General features: G+C 38.6%; 1 protein-coding gene across 2 annotated transcripts in view; it reads right to left on the bottom strand.

Moving 5' to 3' along the window:
• CARMIL1 (capping protein regulator and myosin 1 linker 1) overlaps positions 1–25189 on the bottom strand; it is a 193814-nt gene that overhangs the window by 39735 nt on the left and 128890 nt on the right. For both annotated transcript variants that reach the window (XM_075744582.1, XM_075744581.1), the window contains exons 21-29: positions 23963–24135; positions 21566–21634; positions 17057–17150; positions 14704–14802; positions 12111–12239; positions 11728–11859; positions 7757–7932; positions 5784–5871; positions 2763–2912 (exon numbers count right to left, since the gene is read on the bottom strand). In XM_075744582.1, coding sequence (XP_075600697.1) covers positions 2763–2912; positions 5784–5871; positions 7757–7932; positions 11728–11859; positions 12111–12239; positions 14704–14802; positions 17057–17150; positions 21566–21634; positions 23963–24135 — 1110 coding nt within the window. The remainder of the gene's footprint in view (positions 1–2762; positions 2913–5783; positions 5872–7756; positions 7933–11727; positions 11860–12110; positions 12240–14703; positions 14803–17056; positions 17151–21565; positions 21635–23962; positions 24136–25189) is intronic.

The raw sequence follows: 25189 nt of genomic DNA, 5'->3' as shown, positions 1-25189 counted from the left end.
ATAATGGGTTTGCAAAGTGAATCCAGTTTTGCAAATGGAAAAAAAACCCCAGCTACCCCTAAACGATGGACCAAGCTCTGTACTTCTCCTATAAGCCCAAAATCTCTTCTTCCCCAGACATCTTGACAAACGGAGCAAAGTGAAAGACATTTATGGAAAAGAAATGGCTTAGAATAGGAGAGTTTTTCCCGGCATCCCAGCGACACGATCAGCGTTACGCCACGTTTCACAGTCTTTTGGCAATAGGAGGGTTGGCTCCCAAACATGCACACCACCAAGCGGCAAGTCAAGATTTCAGAATCGAGGTTTGCGGAATACACAGCCAGGTGCATCACCTACTCATGCAGCTAAGATCCATTTTAGCATTACACACTGTACTGCTTAGGGATTTCCAATGGCCACACAAAGCAGCGTTCTGGACTAATGCCCTTTTGGAAGTGGGATCTAAATAGCTATTTCTCATTTAAGATTAAAAATAATCAAAGGAAATTAGGTTCATAATTATAGTTCATAAAACCATATGCTTCTCTTTCTAGTAAAATCTTTTAGCAATGTATCTGTTTCCTGCACTGGCCAGCTCACAAAGCATTCACTGCTGCCCCTTTCAGAAGGTTTTTTGCATTTCCATGCAAATATCTGTATGACAGTTAAAAGATGCTACAAATCATGTTAATTTTTTGAAGACAGTATCTGAAATCCGTATGATCTTCCTGTAGCTAAAATACATCACTTGGAAAGCACTATCTTTGAAGTTACTAACTCCACTCAGAAAATGTAAAAAAAATCCATTCTTAAGATGCTTGTAGTTGCAAAAAGCTCAGTAAGAACACTAGCTCAAGTAAAAATCCCTGTATTACTCAGCCTCTTCGGGCTATCTATTTTTATATATATATATTTACAACAGCAACTGATATCACTCGCACCCAGGATGCAAAAAGCAGCTCTTAAAAACAGATTACAGTTTTTAATAAATGGGTTCTTTAGCACTAAGATTACTGCCTTATGTTTATTTGAAACTTCATTCTCTTGAGAAATTAGATATTGATGAGAATCTGGGTCACAAAGGTATTTGAATCTCTGTGTAGGATGAGGGTGAATGAAGAGAATGAAGAGAGATATAAACACTTTTGAAAATAAGTACCGTTAGCATCTAATGCATCTTTTAAACAGTGTAAGCATCATCACATTTCCATTATTTTAATATGACCAAAGTGAAAGATAACAGCACAGCGATATGATCCTTTCATATAACCATGGTGATATAAGATAAAGACAGGAGCTGTTTTTTAAATTTCCAGTATTATTATTTTTAACATGCTGCAAGAATAAATTTAAAGGGGGAAGGAGGGGGCCAGAATGACCGCTTATTTTTTATATATGAAGCCAGCATGCAGAAAGTAACTTGCACATACAAGATTCAGATGCTATGTATTTTATTGGGATGTCTCTCTCCCACAGGATTTAGGGCTCCAAATGATTACTCAATGCTGGCTACAGAAGGTGTCAAGAACTTGACAGTACCAGTGATGAGCCAGATGATGCAGGGTTTTGTCTCACAGGGTTTTGCCTCACAGGGTTTTGTCATGTTCAGACAAATATTGCATCAAATCAAATCTTGGTGAAGAAGGAGATTTGGAAAGGAGAAAGAACTATTTTAAGGTGGTATTTCCAATGAAGGTGTGCTTTCATTTTATAGATAAGCGAGACCAACAGATCTGCTGCTGGAGAAAGGAGCAACCCTGCTGTTCCTTCTCTTGTGCTGTACTTGTCTGACTGCAGTAAGTCTACTCAGGGAGCTGAATCAACAAAACTTCTTCTACAAAAAGATGCAATCAATTTTTCTGCCGTTTTAGCTTGCTGTGAAAGCACATGGCTAAGGAGCCAGGCAGGAAGCAGAAAAGAAAGCCCATCCCTTGCAGCGGTGACCACCTATCAGACTGACTACGCTGTAGTAGAAAAGGGCTTCCTGAAGTTCTGTCCACAGTAGAGTTCCTCAGACTGCGAGTTGGGTGGAGGGGGATTTGAGATTGAAAATAGTTAGCAACCCATTTGTTTGGAATCGTACAGATTTACATCTCCTAAAGGATCATGAGATGGCATGTAGCCATCTTTTATAATAAAAGTCACACATGGGATTTTATAAGGTATTGCAGTGATTTATGTTCAGCATTTTTACTGAATCTCACACTCCTAACTCAATTATTTTTTAAAAGCTTGCCCTGTAGGGTCACTTGCAGCCTTGTCTCAAGGCTTTAAGACTTCTTCCATACATTCAAAAGCTGATTTTAAAAAAAATCAGCTTCTGTTCATGGCCAATAACATAATTTCCAGGCAGAAGCATTTTTCGTTATAGCTCAGAGGAATTCACATCAAGTACAAGGAAGACAAAAGCAGAAAGCAGCATGTTGTCAATGGATAGCATGGTCCAATTTATTACTGTAACTGAACCTCTGTGAAACTTTGGCCAGTGAAAGAAATGCTTATTCTATGAGCTTGATTGTAGCAATGTATGGAAGGGAAAGGCCCTTGAATAGGTAACAGGAAAAGGGACACAAAGAAAAGGGAAAAGCTTTTCGTTCGCTGAACAACAATATGCAACTCAGACAAAATGTTCACAAGCTAACTTTTTTTTTCCCCCCCTACAAGCCAATTCCTAACTTCAGTTTCCTGAGACCATGAAATCACCAAATGACATTTTAAAAAAACATTTTTCTTCCAGTTATTTGTGTGTTTAACGAAAGGGGCTGAGGAACATGTCTTACCATACAAGTGTCCAAATCCTCCAAACGTTCTATCTCTGTCAACTCCTCAACTGTGATGATAGAGCGTTTAGTTGGCTTTTCTTCTGCTAACTCAATTTCCAGTGATTCCTGCTGTGGAAGTGGTTTGCCGCGTCTGGTCAAATGGTCAGCCTGGAGACAAGGATAAAGACAGGAACAGATCAATCAAACTGTTGAAAAAAGGCAAATCAAACTAAAACAGCTTGCAGAATTTAAGTCTTATAAGATCACAGATCCTATAAGACCAATTTCAAAAGCAAAGCTCAACTGTGTGTGTTAATCTTCACACAGAGTTTGTTTTGGTTTGTTTTTTTCTCTTTTTTTGGAGGGAAAACTCCTCCCATCACAAATTCTAAGGAGGAAGGGAGAAAGTCTAACAGAAAAAAAGAAAAGGAAAAAAGATCAGATAAAAAGCCACCCTGCTTTTAACTTACACTACTGTTATAGGGCTTCCTCAGTATTTGTCCCATCTATATTATAAAGAAAGGTGGAAGAGAAGCTTTGCTATGGACTATTTTTGAATTAAATAACACAGAGACATGTACAGTTTCAGTTAACATAATTTCAATAATTATTAGATGGCCAAAACGTTATCATCCCCTATTCAAAAACTAGGACGACTTCGTTAAAAACCTCAGTTGTTTCACTGAAGAAATAGGTAGCAATTACCATAAAAAGAAAAAAAAATCGTTAGTGATAGATGCGTGGGATTTTTTAACATATCAGAGAGAAAAAACTCTAACAATAATAAAATCCCTTATTAGACCTGCATAGCAAAACCCGTTACTAAGAACACAGAGAATGTTACATAAACCATCCTGGATTGTACTCAAATGGAGTGGGTTCATGTTGTCAGGAAAATTATGAAATACTTTCTAGTTCTGTTGGTAACTAAAGACAAGATTAAATAACATCTGTTAAGAGTGTTTGAAGATCAGCTGGCCCAAATCAGTTAGCCACAGAAGCTTTCAAAGAAGCAGCTAGGGAGAGCTGTTGTCCACTGCTTAACATTAGCAGGACTCTGGACAACCAGTGGATTGTAGTTTTGTTAACCATAAAAAAGGGTAAAGAGACGAGTAAATTCTGGAGAGCTGTTAGATTTATCTTTAATCACACCAAAATGGCTATAATAATAATCATCACATTAGGCAAACGGAGGTCTTGTCAAACCAGGTTTATTTCTCAAATTTGCCTCAAACACTACTGTGTCAATGCAACATCCACAGACATTTGTAGGTGGCTGAATTAGTTGTACGTGACACTCCAATTTAAAGAGCTGGCACAAAACTGTAACAGTGCATTTAATCTTTGCTGTATTAAGAAATAGCTGCCAGCTCTCAGATTGCAGCTGTCAGTTGAAGATTAACACTGATAAATTAGACAGGAGTTGCTCCACCAGCATTTTTGAGTTCCATCAGTGCTATACTATCTGAAACAATCTGCAGCTACCAGAAACAAGGGAGAGTTAAACAGTGAAAGGGACGTGTTACTAATGCAGGCCAAAATGGATCACAAAGTAAATCAAATCAAGTCAAATGTATAGACAACCATGCCTTAGGAACCAAGAGCACTGGCAATTAGCTATGGACACAATCCTGAAGAGCAGTGAGTGACAAGCATTCAGAAGCCATTACTGGGACAGAGATCTGCCAAACCCAGTCCTGAAAATGAGCTACCACTGAAACTCTGACGAAAGGAAGGAATTCTTATCTCCTTCGTTATGCAAATAGAAGGAGTAAAGAATGTCAGGAGAAAAAACAATTTAACTCCTATATACGGTGTTGGTTAAAACATTGGAATAGTCTGTCTGGTTCTGGGGACCATCATTTTAAAAGAGGCTTTTAAAACAGTTGGAGAAAAAGCAGAGGACTGTTACTGAAGTGACTGAAAGGCTGGAGAAAATGACTGACTGTATAAGAGTCAGGGTATGTCCAAGTTGTGCAATATCCCTGGACAGAGCCAGCCCACTACTGATGCCAGCTGAGCCTGCTCCAGGACCAACTGGAGCTAATTAACGTGGCCACTCACACAGCAGGCTGATGCTGCTACATAGCTCCTGAGACCAGAGGTTGTGACTTTACACAATACTGCTCTGTAGCACGAAGACACACCCTCAAATAACCCAGTCTTTTAATTTATTTAAAAAAAAAAAAAAGAGGGAAAAAACAAAGCAAAGAGTGATTTGTTTTCTGTGTATGTGGACTTTCATAGAGAGGAAAATAAAGAGAAATATATATGGTTCCCTTATCTTGTAGGGAAAAGCACTTGAATAAACTCATGACTGCAAGGTAAAATAAGAGAAATTTCAAACAGGAATGAAGAGCAATTTCAATCAGGAGCATGACCAGCCAAACAGCTTCTTTAAAAAAACCTAAATGTACTGGATTCTCCTTACAAAGGCCCATTGCATTAGAAATCAAAATGTTTTCCTGTAGATATACAGTTGTTTATTTCTTCAACTCTTGATGAAGCAAGTACCTTTATAATAAAGAACTCTCTCTTCTGACAGTTCCGCACCTTCAAATGACAAACTGCTTCCTTTTCTATGTTTCTATTCCTTTCTCTTCAAACTTGATACCTACGTTCTGAAGTAGCCTCAAGATGAATTCATTCAGGGAACAAGGTCTTAACAGTCTCTAAAGAATGAAATTTTACCTCTCATCTCACAAGCAACCAACCCTTATCTCACCAGGACAACTACTGGCAGTGTTCTTAACTAGTGACTCAATGTTGCATCCCAAGGGTATTTTTAGTTTTAGATCTGAAAATAGCGCAAAAGATAATATGACAAATATATAATGCAGCCTCTTCCGAGGTTGTATACTCCTTAAAGCAAAGGGGCAAGAGTCCCTTGACCATATTTCACATGATGTCAGTGATGCCAATGAAAGTAAGACCAATTTCTAAATGCAGCTGTGCTAAGGAGAAACCGAACAAGTTATAAATGTAATGGCATTGTTAACATACCCAGTATATTCAGATATCGACCACGCAAATACTCACCAGTTTGTGATGGCAATGGGAAAGTGCATCCAGGATTTCATCTACAACTCGGTCAGACAGGAAAGAAGCCACTGTCAGCTTTACTTCACTGTGTGAGGATTAAAAACGAGACATTTTAATTCACGCAAGAGAATTTTGTCTTTATTACATGTTCAACAGTGCAACGATTATCCAGAGTTGCTGTCACTTTATTTAAAATAAAACATTAGAGGGTGTCAGGATACATGACTGCAGGTTTCAGAAATAAACTCATGAATCACACAATAAACACAAGAGCCTCTGTACCATATTTAACCTGCTTCTAAAATTTTTCTAACAGCTGAAATGAAAACATCTGGCTAAGAGAGCTGAATAGAAACCACATGTGAAACTCAGTAAGGAACACTTTGCCACTGAAGTTACAGAAACACAAATCTCATATGAATGGGATTAGGACAGTGCTGCCTGTTTAACAGTACTGTAGGGAACAACTACAATCTACTCATTTCCTCAACTCCTTTTTGTGCTTGTCTGTCAGCTGAAGGGCAACTGTACAATGTTGCTTCTCCAGTCTTTCCCATCACAACTTTGCTTCCTCTTTTTGCTCTAGGTAACCACCTTCTGTCTCAGGAACTTCATGTCAGCTATTCCCACTACACTGATGTACGTGAAACACCAACACACCATCTCTCCTGCCTCTGCGGTTTCAAGGCCAACTGCTTCAACTGACACTTGCTAGCAAGTAACATGATTTTGTTTTAAGGTTTTGTGTGGACTGAGTTGCACTGGATTAACAAAGCTATTTCTACCTGGGGCTACCACTACTGCTTCAGAAAGCCTGGGGAAAAAGGTAAGAAACTCCTTGAAAAGGTAACACAATTCACAGGGAGGTAGAATGGTGGCCAAGCCATGGTGGGAAGAGAGTCAGAGTGAAGGGATTTCCCTCAGTTACTTACATATTAATTTCAAATAATAGAAGGCAGGAAAGGTGACAGTGTGGCACCCTCACCCCACTGACAGTCACAGCTTCTACAGGTGGAAGGGGCATTATTGTTGTCTCAGGGTGAAGATTTGTTTGATACGACTGAAGTGAAGAAAACTCACTCCCTGAACCATTTTAAACACTCTGAAGGCATAGCTAAAGCCTTTAACACCTTTTCCTGCCAATTTTGCTGCACTCTGCAAAACTAATTCCTACCTCTTACTGTTTTCTTCTTCTGCAAAGATATTAGCATCACAATGCAAAATGACATGCTTTTCCATCAAGCAGAAAGGATTCCTTAGCCAAATGATGGCAACTGCAAAGGTTTAAGTACAGGTCAACCACATTATACTGCATAAATATATTCTCTGGTATATATTTAATATGAAAAAAAGATGCAGTAAAAGGTCAGTTAAAAGCCTCTCCTCCCCCTCTTTTTTTTTTTTTAAAAAAAAAAGCGAACTAGGAGTTGTTTAGGGTAGCTGTCTCTGCTCCAGGTTTGTGGTTTGAATATCCAAGTTTCCATTTTTTGAGTATGTCTGTCTGCTGTGCACAACTCCCAAACAAATAAAAAGGTTTAAAGTGATTGCTACAGCTACAGGACAAAACCAAATGCAGCAACAGACAAAGCACTGCTAACACTCAAAGCAAATAAGTGCAATTTCCTTCTATTACAGTAATTCAGTGTTACCTGAGAACATCAATAGGTTCAAAAAAATGTATCGGTCATGAAAATGTTACTTGTGTACCATAAACCAAAACTCTTACTAAATAAACCAGAAGCACATGCATTAATGACCAAGTTAACACTCCTGGAGATTCCAAATGTTTCAGTCTCCTGAATTAAGTTCACCAGACCTGTAGGACAATTTCCTACCCTTTGAATGCCTTAATATGGTTCCTTGTGAGTCGCAAAAGCATTCCAAAAATCTTCTACTACACAAAGACACATACATGCAAACCAAAATCCAAATTCTATAACCAATTTTGTTAGATTAGTCTTCTAAAGTACCTGATTTTATTGAGGATATCAATTCCAGATTGCTCCAAGAGGACATTTTTCACAAAAGTGCGTGGAATGGAAATCTTCTCAGTGCTAGCCTCAATCAGGTCTTCACGGATGCGAGCTTTCTTCATTACATTTGGGCAAAGGTTTTCTGCCGCATCCACCATAGACTCAAGGAGTGTCTGTGGCACAGTAAGCAAAAGCTAACATCAGGTATAGAGATTTTCATTAGCAGGAAGATCACAGCATTGTTCTGGTGCATAGTGCTATAACACTTTAAGACTTGTAATTTTTACTATTTTTCTTCCTAATTTCCAATCCATTTTGCAATCCAGCTGCAACATAAAAGGCATTTTACAAATTAAAACTAAGGTTCACGCTTCAGTGTATGTGCAAGACCCATTTCCCCCAACTTTGAATCCTCTAAACAAGTGGGGAAAGCAGCAACTAATAGATGATGTCAGATTTTTCAATATACGCCATGTCACATGCAGCTTTTGAGCAGCTTTTCAAAATCCTAAGGAAGGTGGGAGGAAGGGAGGAACAGAATGGGACAGAGTCCAGTTTACTGAAATGGGCTAAGTCACCTCCAGTAAGCTGAAGTTTGATAACCAAACAGAAAAAGGTACTTAATAAAAAAAGAAACAAAATCATAGTTTCATTAAGGCTAGCTCTAACCTAGGTGCTTCAAATTTGTACAAAAATAATGAATCGCACCCCTTGAAAACTCTATGCATTTCCTTCTTCTTCTCAATCTCAATCCACAGGTAAGTGACCTCAGGCTGAACTCCTTGTTATCAGAGCTTTTTTCTCTTTGCATAGCCCTACCATATCTGGCAATTTTTATATGTAGATACCGAGTAAGAAACAAAAATATGATTAATGCATAATAATTTTAATGCTTCCAAACAGCATCTTTTAGCCTGTAGCTCTTAGCTGACTGATTTTTAAGTGTAGATTCACAAGGTCAACAGAGCAGCATGAAGCAGCCACAGTATATAGGGAAATCTGATCTTTACAACACGTGATTTACAGGTATAAGGAACAACTGCCATTATAGCTGACATGGAGCTTGTTTCCGGGTTCCCAAGCTCTCTGCACTTTAAGGACTCCTCCTGCCCTCCCTCCTTCAATCCCCAAGTAGATTCTGGGGCTGTAACACTAACAAAGAGCCTTTCAAGCCCTTGTGGCCATATCCACGTGGAGGATGAAGAACTTCAGGGGTAGAGACAACTATGCCAGGTAAACTACTAATGAAAATTTCTGACACATTCATTTTTTCCCCATGGCATTTATTCACTGGTACAACTGTGTAGTCTGCCTTGAAAAATCACACTCAGCCTTGATGGATCACAATCATAAGAGTTATAAAGACTTGCTATGTTGAATTACAATTGTGATCTAAGAGTGGTCTTTCAAAAAGGATCATGTGAAAAAATGCTGCTTGAAGGTGTCAGTGGGAAGTAGGAGGAAAGACTGAAGACCTTACCTGATAATTTCAAAATTTAATTTTTACTCAAAATACTCAGAGTGCGTGCAATTTAAAAGTTAAATAGAGTTTGGAACTCTTCTTTAAGTGCACAATTGAACATAATTCCTTCAGTGGTGGATTTCAACTGTTGATTTCACATGACTTACCACATCTACAGAAACCTTTCCCCACCCCCTCCTTCCATCCCAAAACCTTTCAGTGACAGAAACTCACAGCTACCAATATTGACTGTGGAAGGGCAAACATTTCAGTCACAAGGCCACAAGTGCCGGTCAACAGGCAGGCAGAAAGAAGAGAACAAAGTCCTGCCCACAATTAATGACTCTGAACATTCAGGAGAAAGATACAGTGAGTAAAAGGACTGGAGGATGATGGTGTCTAATGAAAAAATGGAACAGGTGATGGAGCCAACAAACCCTTTGCATAGGGACGGAATTTAGGAGGAATAGTTCAAGCACCCCTGTCCTTACAAACCAATCTGCTCTTACCTAAGCACCATTTATCTTACCTACGATTTTCCCTTGGGCCTTTGCCGACTGAATAAAGCAAGTCTGGGTTCTGTGTGTCCACAGTGACACCAGCAGGAGATGAGAAATGCAAGGGCCTTGCTATAATTTCTCCTTTGGCCAACTCAAGTCACTCCAGGAAGTTGCATTTCTTTATTTTAACTTCTTCCTTCCCCCTCTTCCCTTCTTTGAGGTTAAAAAAAAAACAAAACAAACAACTCTATCTGCCTGAAGAGCATTCATTGAATCTACCCAATTTCCAAACACCTCTTTCTAGAATCAGGCTCAGGTTGCTACAGAAGCTAAAAATCAAAACTCCACTTACAGCACACAGGATGTTCTTCCCCTCCAATTACAAAAAGAGCTGTACTTATGTGAGCTCCCTTATCTATCTTCACAAATAATAAGGTGCATATGATGTTTTGAATTGACCTAAACAACTGGGGAAAAAAAATCCTAATCCATGTTCAACATTTTCTCCTCCACACAAAGTACAACACCATAGAACTTAAAGGAAAACCTTTCAGCCTTGACTGTAAAATTAATAAAAATGAGTGTTACAATATACAAAGAGCATTATGACTTTATAGTTTCTTGTAAGGCACTTAAACTTTAACGCCACACAAGTCAAAAGTAAATGTAAAAGTTAGAATGGTTGAGCTGAAGTGCCTTTTGCTGTAAATGTGTAAAAGCATAAATGGAAGACTCATTAACTCAATCTTATGCCAGGAACTATAAATAACTTCCCAAATGCTGAAGAGGCTTCCCCCCGCCCTTCTATAAGACTCTCCAAAACGCACAGGACTGATTTAAGCACATGAGCCCTGCACTAAGGGCTGACCTGACTATTCCCATCCCAATAATAGCCTAGAAGCTCCACTGGGAAGAATCTTGTGGATAAATCTCTTTCATGTCTGCAGAAATTAAAAAGGTGATAAAGAATCTTCACCTTATTTCATGTAATGGGGAAAGGGAGGAAGATACTAAAAATTCAGCACCATTTTCCTCCTTGTTAACTTTTTAATTTTGAAAAAGTAATTAGTAATGCAGTAGTATTGTTGTTCTTCATTACATTCCCACTGACCAAAACATTTTGGTGTTGTTTCAACTGAAAGTTCAACCTTCACTTTCAGATTCTTTGATAAGTTTAAATATAGCAAAGCACAGGCAAGGCAGCTTAGACCTGAATCGCCTCAGAACCATATTCTTAAATTCATCAGCTTCCATACAGATTCCAACAGTTGCTAAAGTTTCCCCACCTTGACTTCTTCCTGGACTAATACCTTTGCACATGCTGTATGGATGACTATTCCTTGCTTATTATACAGTAAGATCTGACATAATTGAACTTAGAACTTTCTGAGCAAGAGCTGGCTGAACACACAGGTGAGAATATTTACAGATCAATGACATCTATTTCAAGAGCTGAGGTTTGACAGCAAACTTGTGAAAAGATTTCCTGTAAAGCTGCCTGCACTAATTCTTGGGGCACTCTCAATACATACAAGTTATCCAAACCAAACAGTTAAAGTGGAAACTCTGCACCAGGTTCAAAAGTTTTCACACTGGGAAAAAAAATCTGCAATGGAGTCTACAGAAAAGCAGCTGTCACTCCAGTGGGATACCTGAACTAGTGAGTACTTTACTCCAGGACATGAAACTTCTTAGGGTGCTTGAGAGATGCATTTATTAAGGGCCTAAGGAGCAATTGATGTCTTCCCCTTCTAGAAGATAAAATAAGATGATAATAAACAGTATATGCTCCTTCTGCCCACTGCAAACCTTAAAGCAAATTTTCTCCATTCCAACTAGGCAAGTATCCAGATAACTACCAGATAATAAGGCACAAAGTTATGAGAAAGTAATAATGAAAAGATAGCTTACATACAAATATACTGAAAAGTAAAACACAAAAAAGTTTGGCAACCAAATTTAGTTATTTCTGCATGTGAGAGATGGTAACACATCTATCCACAGACCTTAAGTTGCTCATCCACAACCCTTGTGACTTCTCCAGCCATGGATTCAAGTGTCTCTTGGATTGGATTGGAGAGTGAACCATTTGCTCCTGCCCAAGAAGCTCCACCAAGGTGATACAGATTTGGTAACAGCTGTAAGACAGAAAGAATAGCTTCGGAAAGTAGGCTCATCACTACCTGTCTTTAAATCCAGACAAATAGAAGAAAAATATCTCTACTAAATCAAAGTCTTTATAAATTAGAATTGTCATTTTTAATACTACCCACATCTGAAGAAAACACTCTTTTGTGACACACAGTTATTTTAATTCTCCAGAAAGAGAAAAGCTGCAAGCACACACCGAACAGCTCTCAGTATTACCAGTATGCTGGGAAAGGCTTACTGTTTTGGAGTTCTTAGCATCCCGCATAAGCCGTTCTGCAGATTTGACATCTTCCTGTACAGCATCCACACCACAGTTTCTTAATGAGTTGAGATGATCTTGCACTTTTACACATATTCTGTCAATCATCTACTTGAACAAAAGAAATAGAAAAGGTAAAACATTGGCATGTTGGTCAAACGCAAACTGTATTCAGTCCAGGTAGCAAATCAATAGTAGTGTGATAAGATTTGTAGTGACAATATAACCATCTGGAAATGCATGATCAGAGCTTGGAGGTATATCAATGTTACTGAAGGAAAGCATTATATCTCATAAAAACACATCTAAACATTGGAAAAATAAATAAAACTTTACCATGAAAAACAAATAAATGCTTTGGAGTATTTCTCCCACAGTTACCTCCAGGATAACTGCAAATAACCAAGTTATCCAGTTCAAGTGTTGTTCTGGTTTTTTGGAGCAAGTTTAATGCTGAAAATGTTGTCAAAATATAAGCATAACACTTAGCTATGAAGGTTCCTGAATTGTTAAGAAGTTCAGACAGTAAAAGAAAGCTCTGTCACTATCCATTCAACAAAAACCAACAGAGACTTCTCCTGTGTAAGCAAAAAGCAATTACACAGGCTTCTAGGGTATTCTTTAAAAATACAAACATTTCTAGTTGCAAGGGAACTGTAACTACCAAAGCAGAAGTTTCCATCAGACCTTTCACAGTGGGATAAACTGAACTTAATCTGTATCTGCAACACAATTCATTTAACATGCTGCAAATACAGGGCAGGTGGTACATCTGTATCTTTACAAGACATACCAATAAGAATGCCTGACATATAGTCAGTTTTGATTAAGATATTCAGGGCAGGGAGACAGAATAGTTACAAGTCTATCAGCCCACACAGCATTCACTAGAACTGGCTATTTGACATTTTGAAGCAACATCTGAGTGCATGTATCATTATCATATAAAGTCTAGAGTTCTGGCATCTTGTATCATTAGCAATGAGAACTGAAATAATTACACAGCATGCTCCTTTTCTGTTCTGCATGCCTCTTCCTCTTCAAAGGGTTTTTGTATAAGTACAAAAAGCTAATTAATTATTAGACAGTGGAAAGTCTCGTTGGGACATCTGGATTAAAAAAAACCCAAAAAAATACACACTCTGGGAATAATAATGCAATTCCACCATACTAACTAGAGAATCTTTTCCAGCTCTATTTTAAAGCTGTTTTTAAAATCCATAGACAATTTAATACAGAAATGAGTAATTTTACTCTACTTTCAAAATAACAATAAATTACATTTACTGAAACCTGGAGGGTGTGTGGTTGTTGGAGAAAAGCACAACTAAAACCACCGAGCTATAAAAAGATCTAAACTTAATTCATATGGAGATTATTAACATGGGGAAAAAAGGTGACATTGGAACGGATAAATTTCTAAAATAAAAAAAAGTGATGCTGTTTTTGCAGTTTTTAGTGCCAGTGCACCTCCACGTACCATTTTCTCTGTTGAGAGGTTAGAGTATAATTTCAGGTTCTGGTAATAAAACCCTGTCCCGTTAAATTTTAATAACACAGGTAGAAAAAGGCCACTTTGAATTAAGATTCACCAAAAAAAAAAAAAAATGCAGAGAACAGAGAGAAATTTCATTGACTCAGCTGAAGAGCAAAACACATACTTCTCTCCTGTCTGCTGGAGTTTCCCATTTGCATGGGAACACAACTGGTACAAACAAACATGAAAGTAAATTTAAAACAAAGGCTGCGATGGGTTTTATTCTGCTTATACCACCTTGAACAGCCCTGAGGAGTACTGGCAAGAAATGTACTAGAACAGAGAGAATGGTGAGCTACCACAGAAAATGCTTGTAGTCCTCTCAAGAGAAAGAAAAAAAAAAAAAAAACAAAAAAAACCCAACCAAAAACCAGAACCACATGTGGCATTTAGGAAACCTGGTAATGGTTGACAAAATGGAAAAACTTCCCAGCTTCAAGCAGTATTTTGGGCTGTGTTAGACAGGAAGCCTTTTCAGCTGTCCAGACTACAAACAGCACAGAAGACTTCCACCTTCCTTTGCTCCCTCCCTCTAAGTAAACCTTCCCACAATACCTGCAGCTCTGAAGGTGTAAGGTAGACGATGACTTACTCTCTCAGGCTACGTGCTCTGGTGGTACCTAAGGGCATGTTTACATGGTTGCTCAGTGCTAGGCAGAGAGACTGGAACTGACTCAGACTCCAGAAGTGGCACAGCCTGATGCTGCTGCTTGGCACACCGATGAGAGTCTGCTGAAAAGTCAAGACTCCTGAGCATGAATGAACTAAACTGTTCCTGCTTCCAACAGTAGTTCACTCAGAAATAGCTTGGGTCTTTCTCTACACAGTATTACTATACATAAGACCTCCCTCTCACAAAAGCTCTTATTTTTTTTTCCTTCCAAAAATATTATCATTGATAATTATTACTTCTTGGAAAACGAAGTGTCACCCACAAGGCACATTCTGCTTTAAGCTACTGACAGAATGAGAGAGAAGTCTGTCTCCAGGCAGATTTTAGACACCAAGAAGTACCAGTAAGGAACAAGTTCTCACCTGCTGAGTGGTACTAGTGACAATGCCTTGCTGCAGCCGGTATGCTTGCTCCTGTAGGTACTTTCTGGTCTCGTGATTACGAAGCAAGTAGTTTTCTATCTAAAAAAACAAAACCAGATTAGGAAACTGATTTGACTCTCTACATGGTAATTTGCTTTCCATTTTGCTGCTATGTCAGAAATGGGGTCTGACAGGAAAAACTGCCTACATTTGTTACTTGCAAACCTTATTCTGTGTGTCTCAATGCTTAATAATCACATTGGCCAATATTTATTCACTCACTGACTAGTGAAACATCATTAAACACTGTGCTTTTGCCAGTGTTTTCTGAATTAGTCTTCTATTTTGAACAATTTAGTAAGTTACACTGACAAAGGAGTAGATCCAGGTTTAAGAAATATTTAAAGGGACTCATACATAAAGTGTTGCGTAGAGAGCATGATGACACAAGATAGTTGATTCATTTCTTTAGATGCATTCGATCCGCTGCAAAGACACAGATTTGAATAGCAGTATGGTCTGGAGAGAAGATAAAATAGCTAAAAGTACTTAACTGATACAGGAGCCCCAGTTCAAAAGTTACTTAAGGCTAAGCAGTACGTTAGTGCTCTTCAAAGACAAGTGATTCCTGCTCACAGCCACTGGACACAGCCTACCACAACTGTCCCCAGCAGTAAACATCTACCATCAAGCCACTTTAATGGCACATAGAGTATCCCCCTGACCCGGCTCTATCAAACTTAGGTCAAAAAACCCTGCTAATAAACTGTTTAAGGTTCATCGAAGGTGATGGATCTGGTATGAAAGGAAGAGAGGGGAAAAGGATGGGTGGGGTGGCCAGCAGGTTGCGAGGCAGAGACTAATAGGGATTGTCACGTGTAAACGTGGATGAGCAGCAAGAACTGGGACAGTCTGACCATGCCCCACAGTAATGCAGGGTTTATCCAGTTTGCCCACACTGTAAGAAGTGTGCTGCAGAGATACTGGAGCTTGGGAGGTTAGCTGCTATGTCTGCCTGGTGCTGGACCAGGGCCAGGAGCACTCTCATAGTACTCAAGCTGTGGTGTGCTGAAGCTTATGGACTCTCCTGAGACGTCAGCCGGTCAGTTCAGGCATCCTTGCACCAGGCATGACAACTCAGTTCGTGCAGGCAGGCATTGCTACATGCATGGAATTAGCTGTGTTCACAGCACTGCTACCAAGACTGTTACCTTTTTTTTTTATTTTTGGAGAGAACTTCCTCATGTTGTGTAAAGAAAGCCTGAACCACACATGTTAAAACAAACTCAGGGCCAAACAGTTTTAGCAACTTTGAAATGAATAAACCAAAATGCTCTTTGTACATAGTGCCTAATTAACACGTAGAATTTAAATCCCCATGGCAAGAAGCTTCACAGTTTGTTTTCAGAGATATGAACATATTTACAATTATATTAAACAAGATGTAAGAAATATGCCCATCCCCCATAATTCAGATGTTTTAAAGCAGAATTTCGATCATTTTCACGCATCAAAGAAAAAGGCGCTAACTACTGGCACTTTTTTTCTGTGAGAATCACTTTACTGAAAATTTCTTTACTAATAAGGATCATAGGCATTTGCTTTTCAATCACAGCTATCTCTAAGAACTCTTTATAAGGTTTTTATGACCTTATCCTCACTGAATGAAAACTACTCATTAGAGAGATGTGAACTGTATGCTTTCTGATTGAGGAGGTGGCTTATTTGGAGCTCACAAGATTTACCATATTAAAACTCAGCTAAGAGTTTTATAACTCATGCAAGGGGAATGGCTACAGATACTGTCAACACCTCTTCATCAGAAAGAACACATTGGTGCAGTTGTTTATTTAGGGCAACACAGTGCATGAATTTTATACATACAATATAAAACACAGGCAGTAAATGTTTTTATCCTCCCCCCAAATTAAAGAACATTCTTTGTCTTGTACAGTGCTGACTGTACTTTTTATGCCCAACCAAAAAATGCATAGCAATAATTCTGTGCATGTGGAAATACACACAAGCACATACGTAGCAAACATGCCAGTTTCTAACTCTCCCTTCCATAGTCATGCATATAGTGATACAAGGTCTAGCTAGCACTGATTTAGTTATGGCTTTTTGATACTACACCATTGCGTTCCATCAGCCTTCATTTCAACCATTCTTTGGAATAAAAACCCTTATATGCTCTTGCAGCACTTGATTACCACATGTATGTCCATCCAAATCAAACAATCAGTGAATCTAGCCTAGAATTCTTGCTCAGCCAAGCATGAAGGCACTTAAAATTATTACTTTATTTTTAGTGGTTTTACTTCTCTACAATGGCAGGTGGTATATGCAATACCTTTTGCAGTGCCTCTTCTGTTTTCTCGGGATTTGTTTTGAGTGCTTGGGAAGCATCATTCATCGGTATAGGCATGAATCTCAAAGTATAATTCCTAAAGAAAAATAAAATAAAATATTTTTTTATTAGTAACCTAATTACTGTATCTCTTTATGAAGAAAAGACCAGAAGGGAGAAATAAGATGCATCTTGCTTGCCCACGGAAGGCACCACGAACATATTTTTCACATTTGTAAGTGGACTAACTGGAGGCATGCACGCTCTTTTTGCTGCTAATTCTTCTTTGCCACTAGATAGAGGTGGAGATTTGGAAAAGCAAAAAATGCAGTTAAGTGCCCCGTAGCTGTCACTTAAAGGCCTAGCTGTCATCTGTACCTTTGCGCACAAGGTAGAATTACTTTCTCCTATATCAAAACGTAAGAGGGAGTGTCAGCGCCTGCTGGCAATTTTATCAGATCTAAGTCTAAATGGAAATATTCAGTAACAGATAGATAGCGACTAAGAGACTGAGTTTTGAAAATTTACTATTTAATAACTTCTTGTGTTTACAACAATTTGAAGACACTTGCTGAATTTTTAATAAAAGCTGACAAAACAAGCATAGCATCTCCACATTGCTTCACGCAAACAATTGCTCCCTGCATTTTACTTATTTGTTTGCAAAATATTTCCGTAGCTTTGTCCATCTGCTGCGATATGAGAATAAAGATAGAGTTTTGGTTTTGAGTCAAAACTGTATTTAAACTCCAAGAACGTGACTTGGCTAACGTGACACAGTTAAACCTAAAATGCTACATGCAGTGGTATGTCCACACACCTTCAGATTTGAATAAATGAAAACAAAAAGAGCAGGAAGTTCTTAAAACCTGGAAAGGAAATTCTTCTGCCTATTTTCAATTAGCCTTAATTTCCTGCAAACATCTCTTCCTCCTCCTTCAGCTGTCTGCAAACGTCCCACTAACCGTCTGTTCCTATTCCATCCAGAGCTTCATAAATATTGTTGGAACTCTCTGTTTCTGAGCACTCTAAAGCTGATAATTTCAGTTGAGTCAACTCCACTGTCTTTGATGGGCCCATCCCTCACTAACTGCACTAACTCCAACAGTGGACTCCTTAACTGCTGTGAACCTCCAAGGTTCTTTCACTTCCTATCCTGCCATTTGCTCAGCCACATGAAACACCACTCCCTGAAGGGCAGCAGTCTTTTGAACTGCTAACCACACTGATTCCTCATTAATACTACCCAAAATTTTACCTTACATGATAATGGAAGACTTCTATGTTTCTTCCCTTACATAAACATGCCAATGTATAGCTGTCAGTGGCAGTTATTCATGTGGAATCAGCAAGGTCCATGTCCTTCTGCAGTTTCCAACTGCCTACTACATCATAGATGGAAAATTAACTTTTCTTTCTGGTTGTCTTATCCTTCAAAAGTACCGTGCCTACTACACAGAGCCTGTTATGCATCCTCATGTAATACTAAACAGTGAATAATTGGCTGTCCACCAGCATGGGGACAATTTTTAAATGTCAGAAATACCAAGCTCAAAGACAGATACTAATTACAGAACTTGCTGATTGCCTGACTACTACCTGGCAGGTGGGGTATTTATTTAGTTAAAAAGAAACAAAGGTAGATTTCCAAGGATCTCTGCAGCTGTTTGACATTTAATACATCACATTCATTGAAATTATAACTGCCAGCTCTCATGCTAGTAATTATATGCTAAATTCAATTTAGTCAAAGGCTTAGTGCACCCTCCCTCACACACACAGACGAAGCAGGGGGGAATGAAAGGCAAGGAGATATCCTGGACACTCAGTCACAGAAGCAGAACTTTAAAAGACCGCTACTCTAAGGAAGGCTCTGTACTTGGTTTCCTTCCAGACAGACAGCATTGTATCGGAATGCTACCTTATTTTCATCTCAGAATTCACCAGCTCTTAGGGGCAAAAAAAATCAAGAATTTAAAGCTTGCTCTTTAACTGTGATCATCAGAGGAACATTTATCTTCACACTTCATTTTTCTCTGTTTCCTTTGAAGTCTAAAATATTTCTCCATTCTTCTTTTTATTAACACTCCACTTGTCTCTTGTAACAGAGAACATTTCTCTACCAACTCAATAATCCAGTAATTTCATAACACATTAATACTCTTGACAAAATACCTATATTAAAAGGATGTTAAATTTCGGACTGGAAAGGATGTCTCAAACCCCTCTGCCTCTTCCTTTACATAGCATGTGTGACAACAGTCCTACATTTCATAACATGTTACTTCTCTTGTAGTAACCTCTGCTCCATTCATGACACAGTGCTGCAGAGTGATGATTTTCCTGCCTATTTTTTAAAAAAAATGGGAATAAGATCATGTTTTACAGGCTTGGGTATGTGAATGTCATGTCACTGCTAAGGGAAGGATTCCTAGCTCTCTAACAAATCCCAGCATTTCCCAGCAGATTTTAGAACCTGAGCTATTTCTTCAGTCAGGTCATGCAAAAAAAATATCTTTTTGAAATGAATAAGGGGCAAGACTGTACATTTCTAGGACAGAGTGGGCTCTAGGCTGCAAAGCACACAAGCACATGCTTATTTTCATACTACAATTAGAGATACAAATGCCTGTTTAATGGCCAGGCTGAAGAGGACGCCCACTGTTCTCAAATGCTCTCCTGAACTGACACATGTACTGGACTCTACAGAAGATCCTCTGGGTATTTCACATCAGCTGGCTGGGACACCCTTGGGGCAGCTCTGCCAACAGCTGTGCTCCTGGAATTCCCTTGCAGGAATAGCATTTTCACACAACTTTAAGCAGATGAAGAAAAGCTGGGAGGAGGGAAAAAACAACCTTCAGATTACTTCAGCCTGTTTTAAAATCTCTTACAATACCTCCCAATTCTCCTCACCCTCCTTCTCATACTACAAATGCCTAGCTTTCTTCTTTTTTTGCGGTTTAGTATATGACTAGTTTTCTTAAGAACAAAATCAAAACAACACACACAATGTACATACCCCCAAGCACCTTCAGTATATTGCACTCCATTTTGAGCAACAATTCTTTCCTACAGAATATTGATGGTTTCATGTATTTTTAGGAAACATATGGTGAAGGATGTTCTCAATATGTCTTTGAGATGGATTGTTTAAAGGCTAATTGTTTTCAGCCGGTATTGACAGACCCTCTCTTGCAAGTTGAAACCATTGCTGCTTGTGGCTTAGTTTGTGATATTATCAATGGTTTTAACAATTTTAAAATTTTAGAAGACATAAAATGACCTCAGCTTCCAAGCTAAATAAATGAGACATCACCTCAACAAAGTGCAATGTCATACAACCATCTGTAGCACTTCTTTTTTTTTTTTTTTTTTTCTGCTTAGATGATCTGCTTTTGCCTTAGGATTCCCCCCTCCTTTCTATTTACTTATCCAAGCACTTCAGAACAGAAAAGGTGGTGCTAGCCATAAAATAAGCACATTTTCTTTTCTACCAGACTTTCTCATAAAAGTACATGCTATTGCTCTCTAAAAGAGAAATGTCTGCAAGCTGACAAATAACCTTTGCAAATTATTATTCACTACTACCAACGGAATCACTCCAAGATGATTTGCTTAATTATACATCATTTATATAATTTCCCCCATCACTGCAACTGAATTCATTTTGAAACCAAGTACATAAACTACAACAGTTTCAAAAAAACAAGTAACTTTATAAGCTCTAGCCTTATGACCCCTCCAAAGGTTAAGATGCTCCCCTAAACAGTTATACAGTTTTACAAGACATCGTATCTAGAAACTAGCAATTGTACATTACCTTGACCTTCTAAAGAGAGCCTTTGTTCCTCTCTGAGGGATTTAATGACATGAAACAACTGCTGCTTAATTTAAATCTGTAATTTTTCCCTCTTAAGAAAAGTAATAACAACATATAAAGAAATCTGATGGCGATGGAGAGAAATGAAAGTCATTTAGCATCTATCACTAGGTTGCAACTATGAGTAAGCTCGGGGAAGCGAAATGACCCAGACCACAGCGATTACGATGAACAACTGCAGTTCCTGAGATCATCCCTATTAGTTTCAACTTGCTGGGGGAAAGAAAAAAAAAAAAAGTCAGATGACAAAGGGATGCTTCAGTAATTTTCTGTTATTTTATACAGCTTCATTCACTGACTAGAATACAATTTCTGCATGCTATGAACACAAGAGAATGAAGAAAAGTGAAAATATTCTCAAATTCAGAATTTTAATGCTAACAGCAGAACTCAATGGCCTTAATGCTGATAACAGAGTACGGATGAAAGAGCCACAGAGCTTTTTCCCATCCTTTTGAAGGATGTGAACTCATACATTTTCCTTTAGATTAAGCACCTTGATGCTTAAAATTGAGCATGCTCAGCATCTTCAAATCATATTGACTGCAGTGAGAACCGCAGCTGCTCAGATCATTCTGGATCTAAGTCTTTGGACTCTTCATCAGCCATTCATTTGCTTGAGAACTTACTTTTCGAGTGCCACAGCTATGTCCTGGAAGCCCTGTGCAGTGATGTTATTCTTGTCCCATATTACAGTTCTGAGAGGATGGGGGGGGCAAAAAGAAAAAAAAAAGTTAAACAAGAACCACCAAATAAATCTATATTGAAACAGCATATTGAAATAACATAGCACTGTATCTTCAAAACTGTATAGCGGAAGGCAGTATTTTAAAAACCTGTCTTTAGTTATATGCTAAAACCTTGAAATGACAGATGTTAGGGACAAAGATACTACAAAATTCAGTTTCCCTTTCTTCAAAGGGCACTCTGCACTATATTTTCCATCATTAACCTAAAAACATAACTGTTCTAAAATACAGTTAATAGAAAGATTTGGAGATAAAATTCCAGCTTTTTCCAGGAATAGCATCAAAAATAAAGTTCAAATGTCTGCTTTGCAAGCCCACACTGAAAAACTGAAAATTGCAGGAAGCAATCCATCTCTGTGCTACACAGGCTATGTGGTTACATAGAAAAAGGTATTTTAAAAATTCATGCTGATTGGTGGTCAAAATTTGCAGGCTATTGTACATTCAATCCTGTACTAGCTCATCACACAGTTCCTATGATTCCACATGCAACATAACTAACTGCCAGTATAAGCCATTAGGTTAGGTGCATAAATTGCAGCTCTGTTGAATACACAATAGTGATAAGAGTGATCAAGCCTTCCCTCTCCTCCCCCAATTCAGACCACTCAAGCAGACTGCCTGGCAATTTGCGAACACATGTTCAAAGATCTCATTAGTAGTCAGAAGAGGCAGTCGAGCAAATAAATCTTGCTTGGACAAGAGCACTAGTTGTAGCTGCTCTTAAAAAAAAAAAAAAAAAAAAAAAGGCACAACCCCAAAGATTGCTGGTGCTAAAAAAAAAAAAGAGAAAGATAGATAGCAGGGTTTCACAGGTATTGACACCCTTCTGCTGTTGCAGAATTATTCCTTCGGTTTTTAGATGGAAAGATGGAGGTAAGGAGGAGAGGAAGAGAGATTCTACACCCACTCCGCAAAGATCAGATATGCTTAGGGTCAAATCTTGGATATCTTTGTCATTGGGAAGTGTGTATATATTTCTACACGGATGTGATTTTATAACATTTTAAGCAAAGCCAGTTACCATTGCATTATTCAGTTTGTAATCACACCACAGACTGTGGTGACATTATGTCAATCGTGACATTCGGTGTACTGTGAAACATTTCAGTTTACCATCCTGAAAGCCATCAAGTCTTTATTTCTTCAGGTATTGTGGTCATTTCAGGTTAATACATTCTATAAAACTAAGCCACCAGTGTTTTTAGTGATATTTTCAATATTCAGTTTGGGCATAGCAACATAAAGACCAGGATCCCTGCTTCTGAACAAAATCACCAGGACTGTTCTGGGGCATTTCTTATCCTCCAGGGAAGAAATGCTTGGAGACCAAACACAAAGGGGTCTCTTCACACAGACAATACACTGATGAAGGTTCATCTGCACAGTCTGACAAGAGGAGTGAGGATTAGCTTTCTTGATGATGGTGACATATTTAGAGGTCCCCATCCAGATTCATGCTGACTGAAGGTTTTACTGTTTGCTAGTCACGTGCTGGATAGAAAAAAGTGATATTCTCAAGCCATTAGTGCCAGACATGTGCTAAGAAGCAGTGACGTTGTCAGGCAGATGAAGTTGCAGAGAAGAGATGCCAAGGTCCATCAGTGCTATAGGCAGTGGAGAGGGGAAGGAGGAATCCATGCTGCTACCCATTCTGAATTCCACATGCTCCTAGTTCTCCTACAAACTGATTCTCCAAAAGACAAAGAATAATTTACTTTAGTTTCCCACCCAAGTATCGGAATTTTCTCTGCTGGGTAGGCCTCCAGTAGAAAAGAGAGAGCAGAACAGCAGAGAGTGGGTAAGCACTGGAACAGGGTTCCCAGAGACACTGTGGAATCCCTGTACTTGGAGATCTTCAAAACATGCCTGGACAAGGTCCTGAGCAATCTCATATAGCTTTAAAGTTGGCCCTCCTTTCAGAACGACATTGGGTGAGATGACATCCGGAGCTACATAACAAGGTAATTTTTTCTTCTATGATTCTAGAAAAATTAGCGCCCTCTTGTTCCAAAAAGAGGTCTTTCTGTTTAAATTTAGAAAATGTAATTTTCTCCAGTTTTAGTTATGGAAATGTTTTCACAGAGACAATTTGCTTCTCTTGTTTGTTTGTTGATTTTTTTTTGGTAAGAAAAAAGGTTGAGAATCTTTCCAAATGGTGACACTATAAAGTGGCTATACCTAGGAGGGTTCTGAAGAGAAGCAGCTTGAGAATAAGCCAACAACTTCAGTATTATTAAGCCATTCTATCTTTTACTGCAAATATGTTTCCCTTACCTGAGCTTGGTGTTTATCTGTAGAGCTTTTGCCAGCATCTTTGCTCCCATATCACCCATGGCATTTCCACTAATATCCACTTTTGTAAGAGAAGTATTGCTGCCCAAGGCATTAATAATGATGGTGACCTCAGTCTTCAGCTTGGAATCTGCGAGGGACAATGACTGCAGAGGCTGTGGAGCACAGAAAAGGCACTGATAACAGCAACAGATAATGCACTCATTCCTCAAACATCAACCAAAAGAAGTTACAAGTTCCCCAAACTCTTGGAGACAGCAGTAAGCATCAAAGAGTTATCTCTGTCTTTGCTGCAGATCCTACAAGACATGATAAACTGGGAGTCAACAACTTACAGCACAGGTGTCAAACACATACACACACACAGATTAAGTTACAACACCCTGAAAAAACCCACATTTTTAAGTGACAGTGCCTCCACATTTTTAAGTGCCATTGTACAAAATACAGTGGGAACCTGAAAAGAGGCAAGATAGCAACAACCAGCTTTGCAAGACAACCTCTAGTGTCCAGTGGATTTTGCTTACCCAGCACGCTTCCCTGTCAGTGAGACATAAAAATATCTAGCAGTCCTCTCCTCCTTCAGACTGAAAACTTTATCCAAGGGAAAATTAGGAATAACAAAACCAATTCCTTTAACTGTTTTATTATTGTTACTTCAACTTTAGGAGTGATTTTGCGTATCTGTTCCTTCAACTAAGGACATGGACATTTGGGAGATAAGAGATAGAAAACTGTAGCAGGTCTGAAATTAGAAACAGAAGAGTATCTATTAAAATGAGTGAGTCAATGGATATTATTCACAGTGGTGTTCTGACACCTGTGATTGCAATATCTTTATGTAACTTTTTTTTAATGTACTACATTAAGCTGAAACTACTTTATTGTGACTGCAAGTCACACTCTAAGCCTTACGAAAAATTGTTTTAAAAATGCTTGTATTCCCTCCATTCTGAATGTCTCAACACTCAATGGCTGAGCTCAAGAACTACAGTCTATCCATCACCATGCCTTGCAGAGGTATTACAGCTACTAAAATTGTAATTTGTCTTTGCTGATGTACACGAACTCCGCGAAACATTTCCCTTGCTCAAGAAGAGTGTATTATCATTACATATCCACTTAGGCATGTATTGGAGGATGAATTTTAGGAGCCTAAAATTTCCACAGTGTCAGTATGGGAAAGTCAACATCTTGTAAGGATGAACC

Source organism: Balearica regulorum, chromosome 2, assembly GCF_011004875.1.
Source record: "Balearica regulorum gibbericeps isolate bBalReg1 chromosome 2, bBalReg1.pri, whole genome shotgun sequence".
Lineage (NCBI taxonomy): Eukaryota > Metazoa > Chordata > Aves > Gruiformes > Gruidae > Balearica > Balearica regulorum.
The sequence above is the reverse complement of the archived record's forward strand: the minus strand, read 5'-3'. Positions and strand labels throughout refer to the sequence as shown.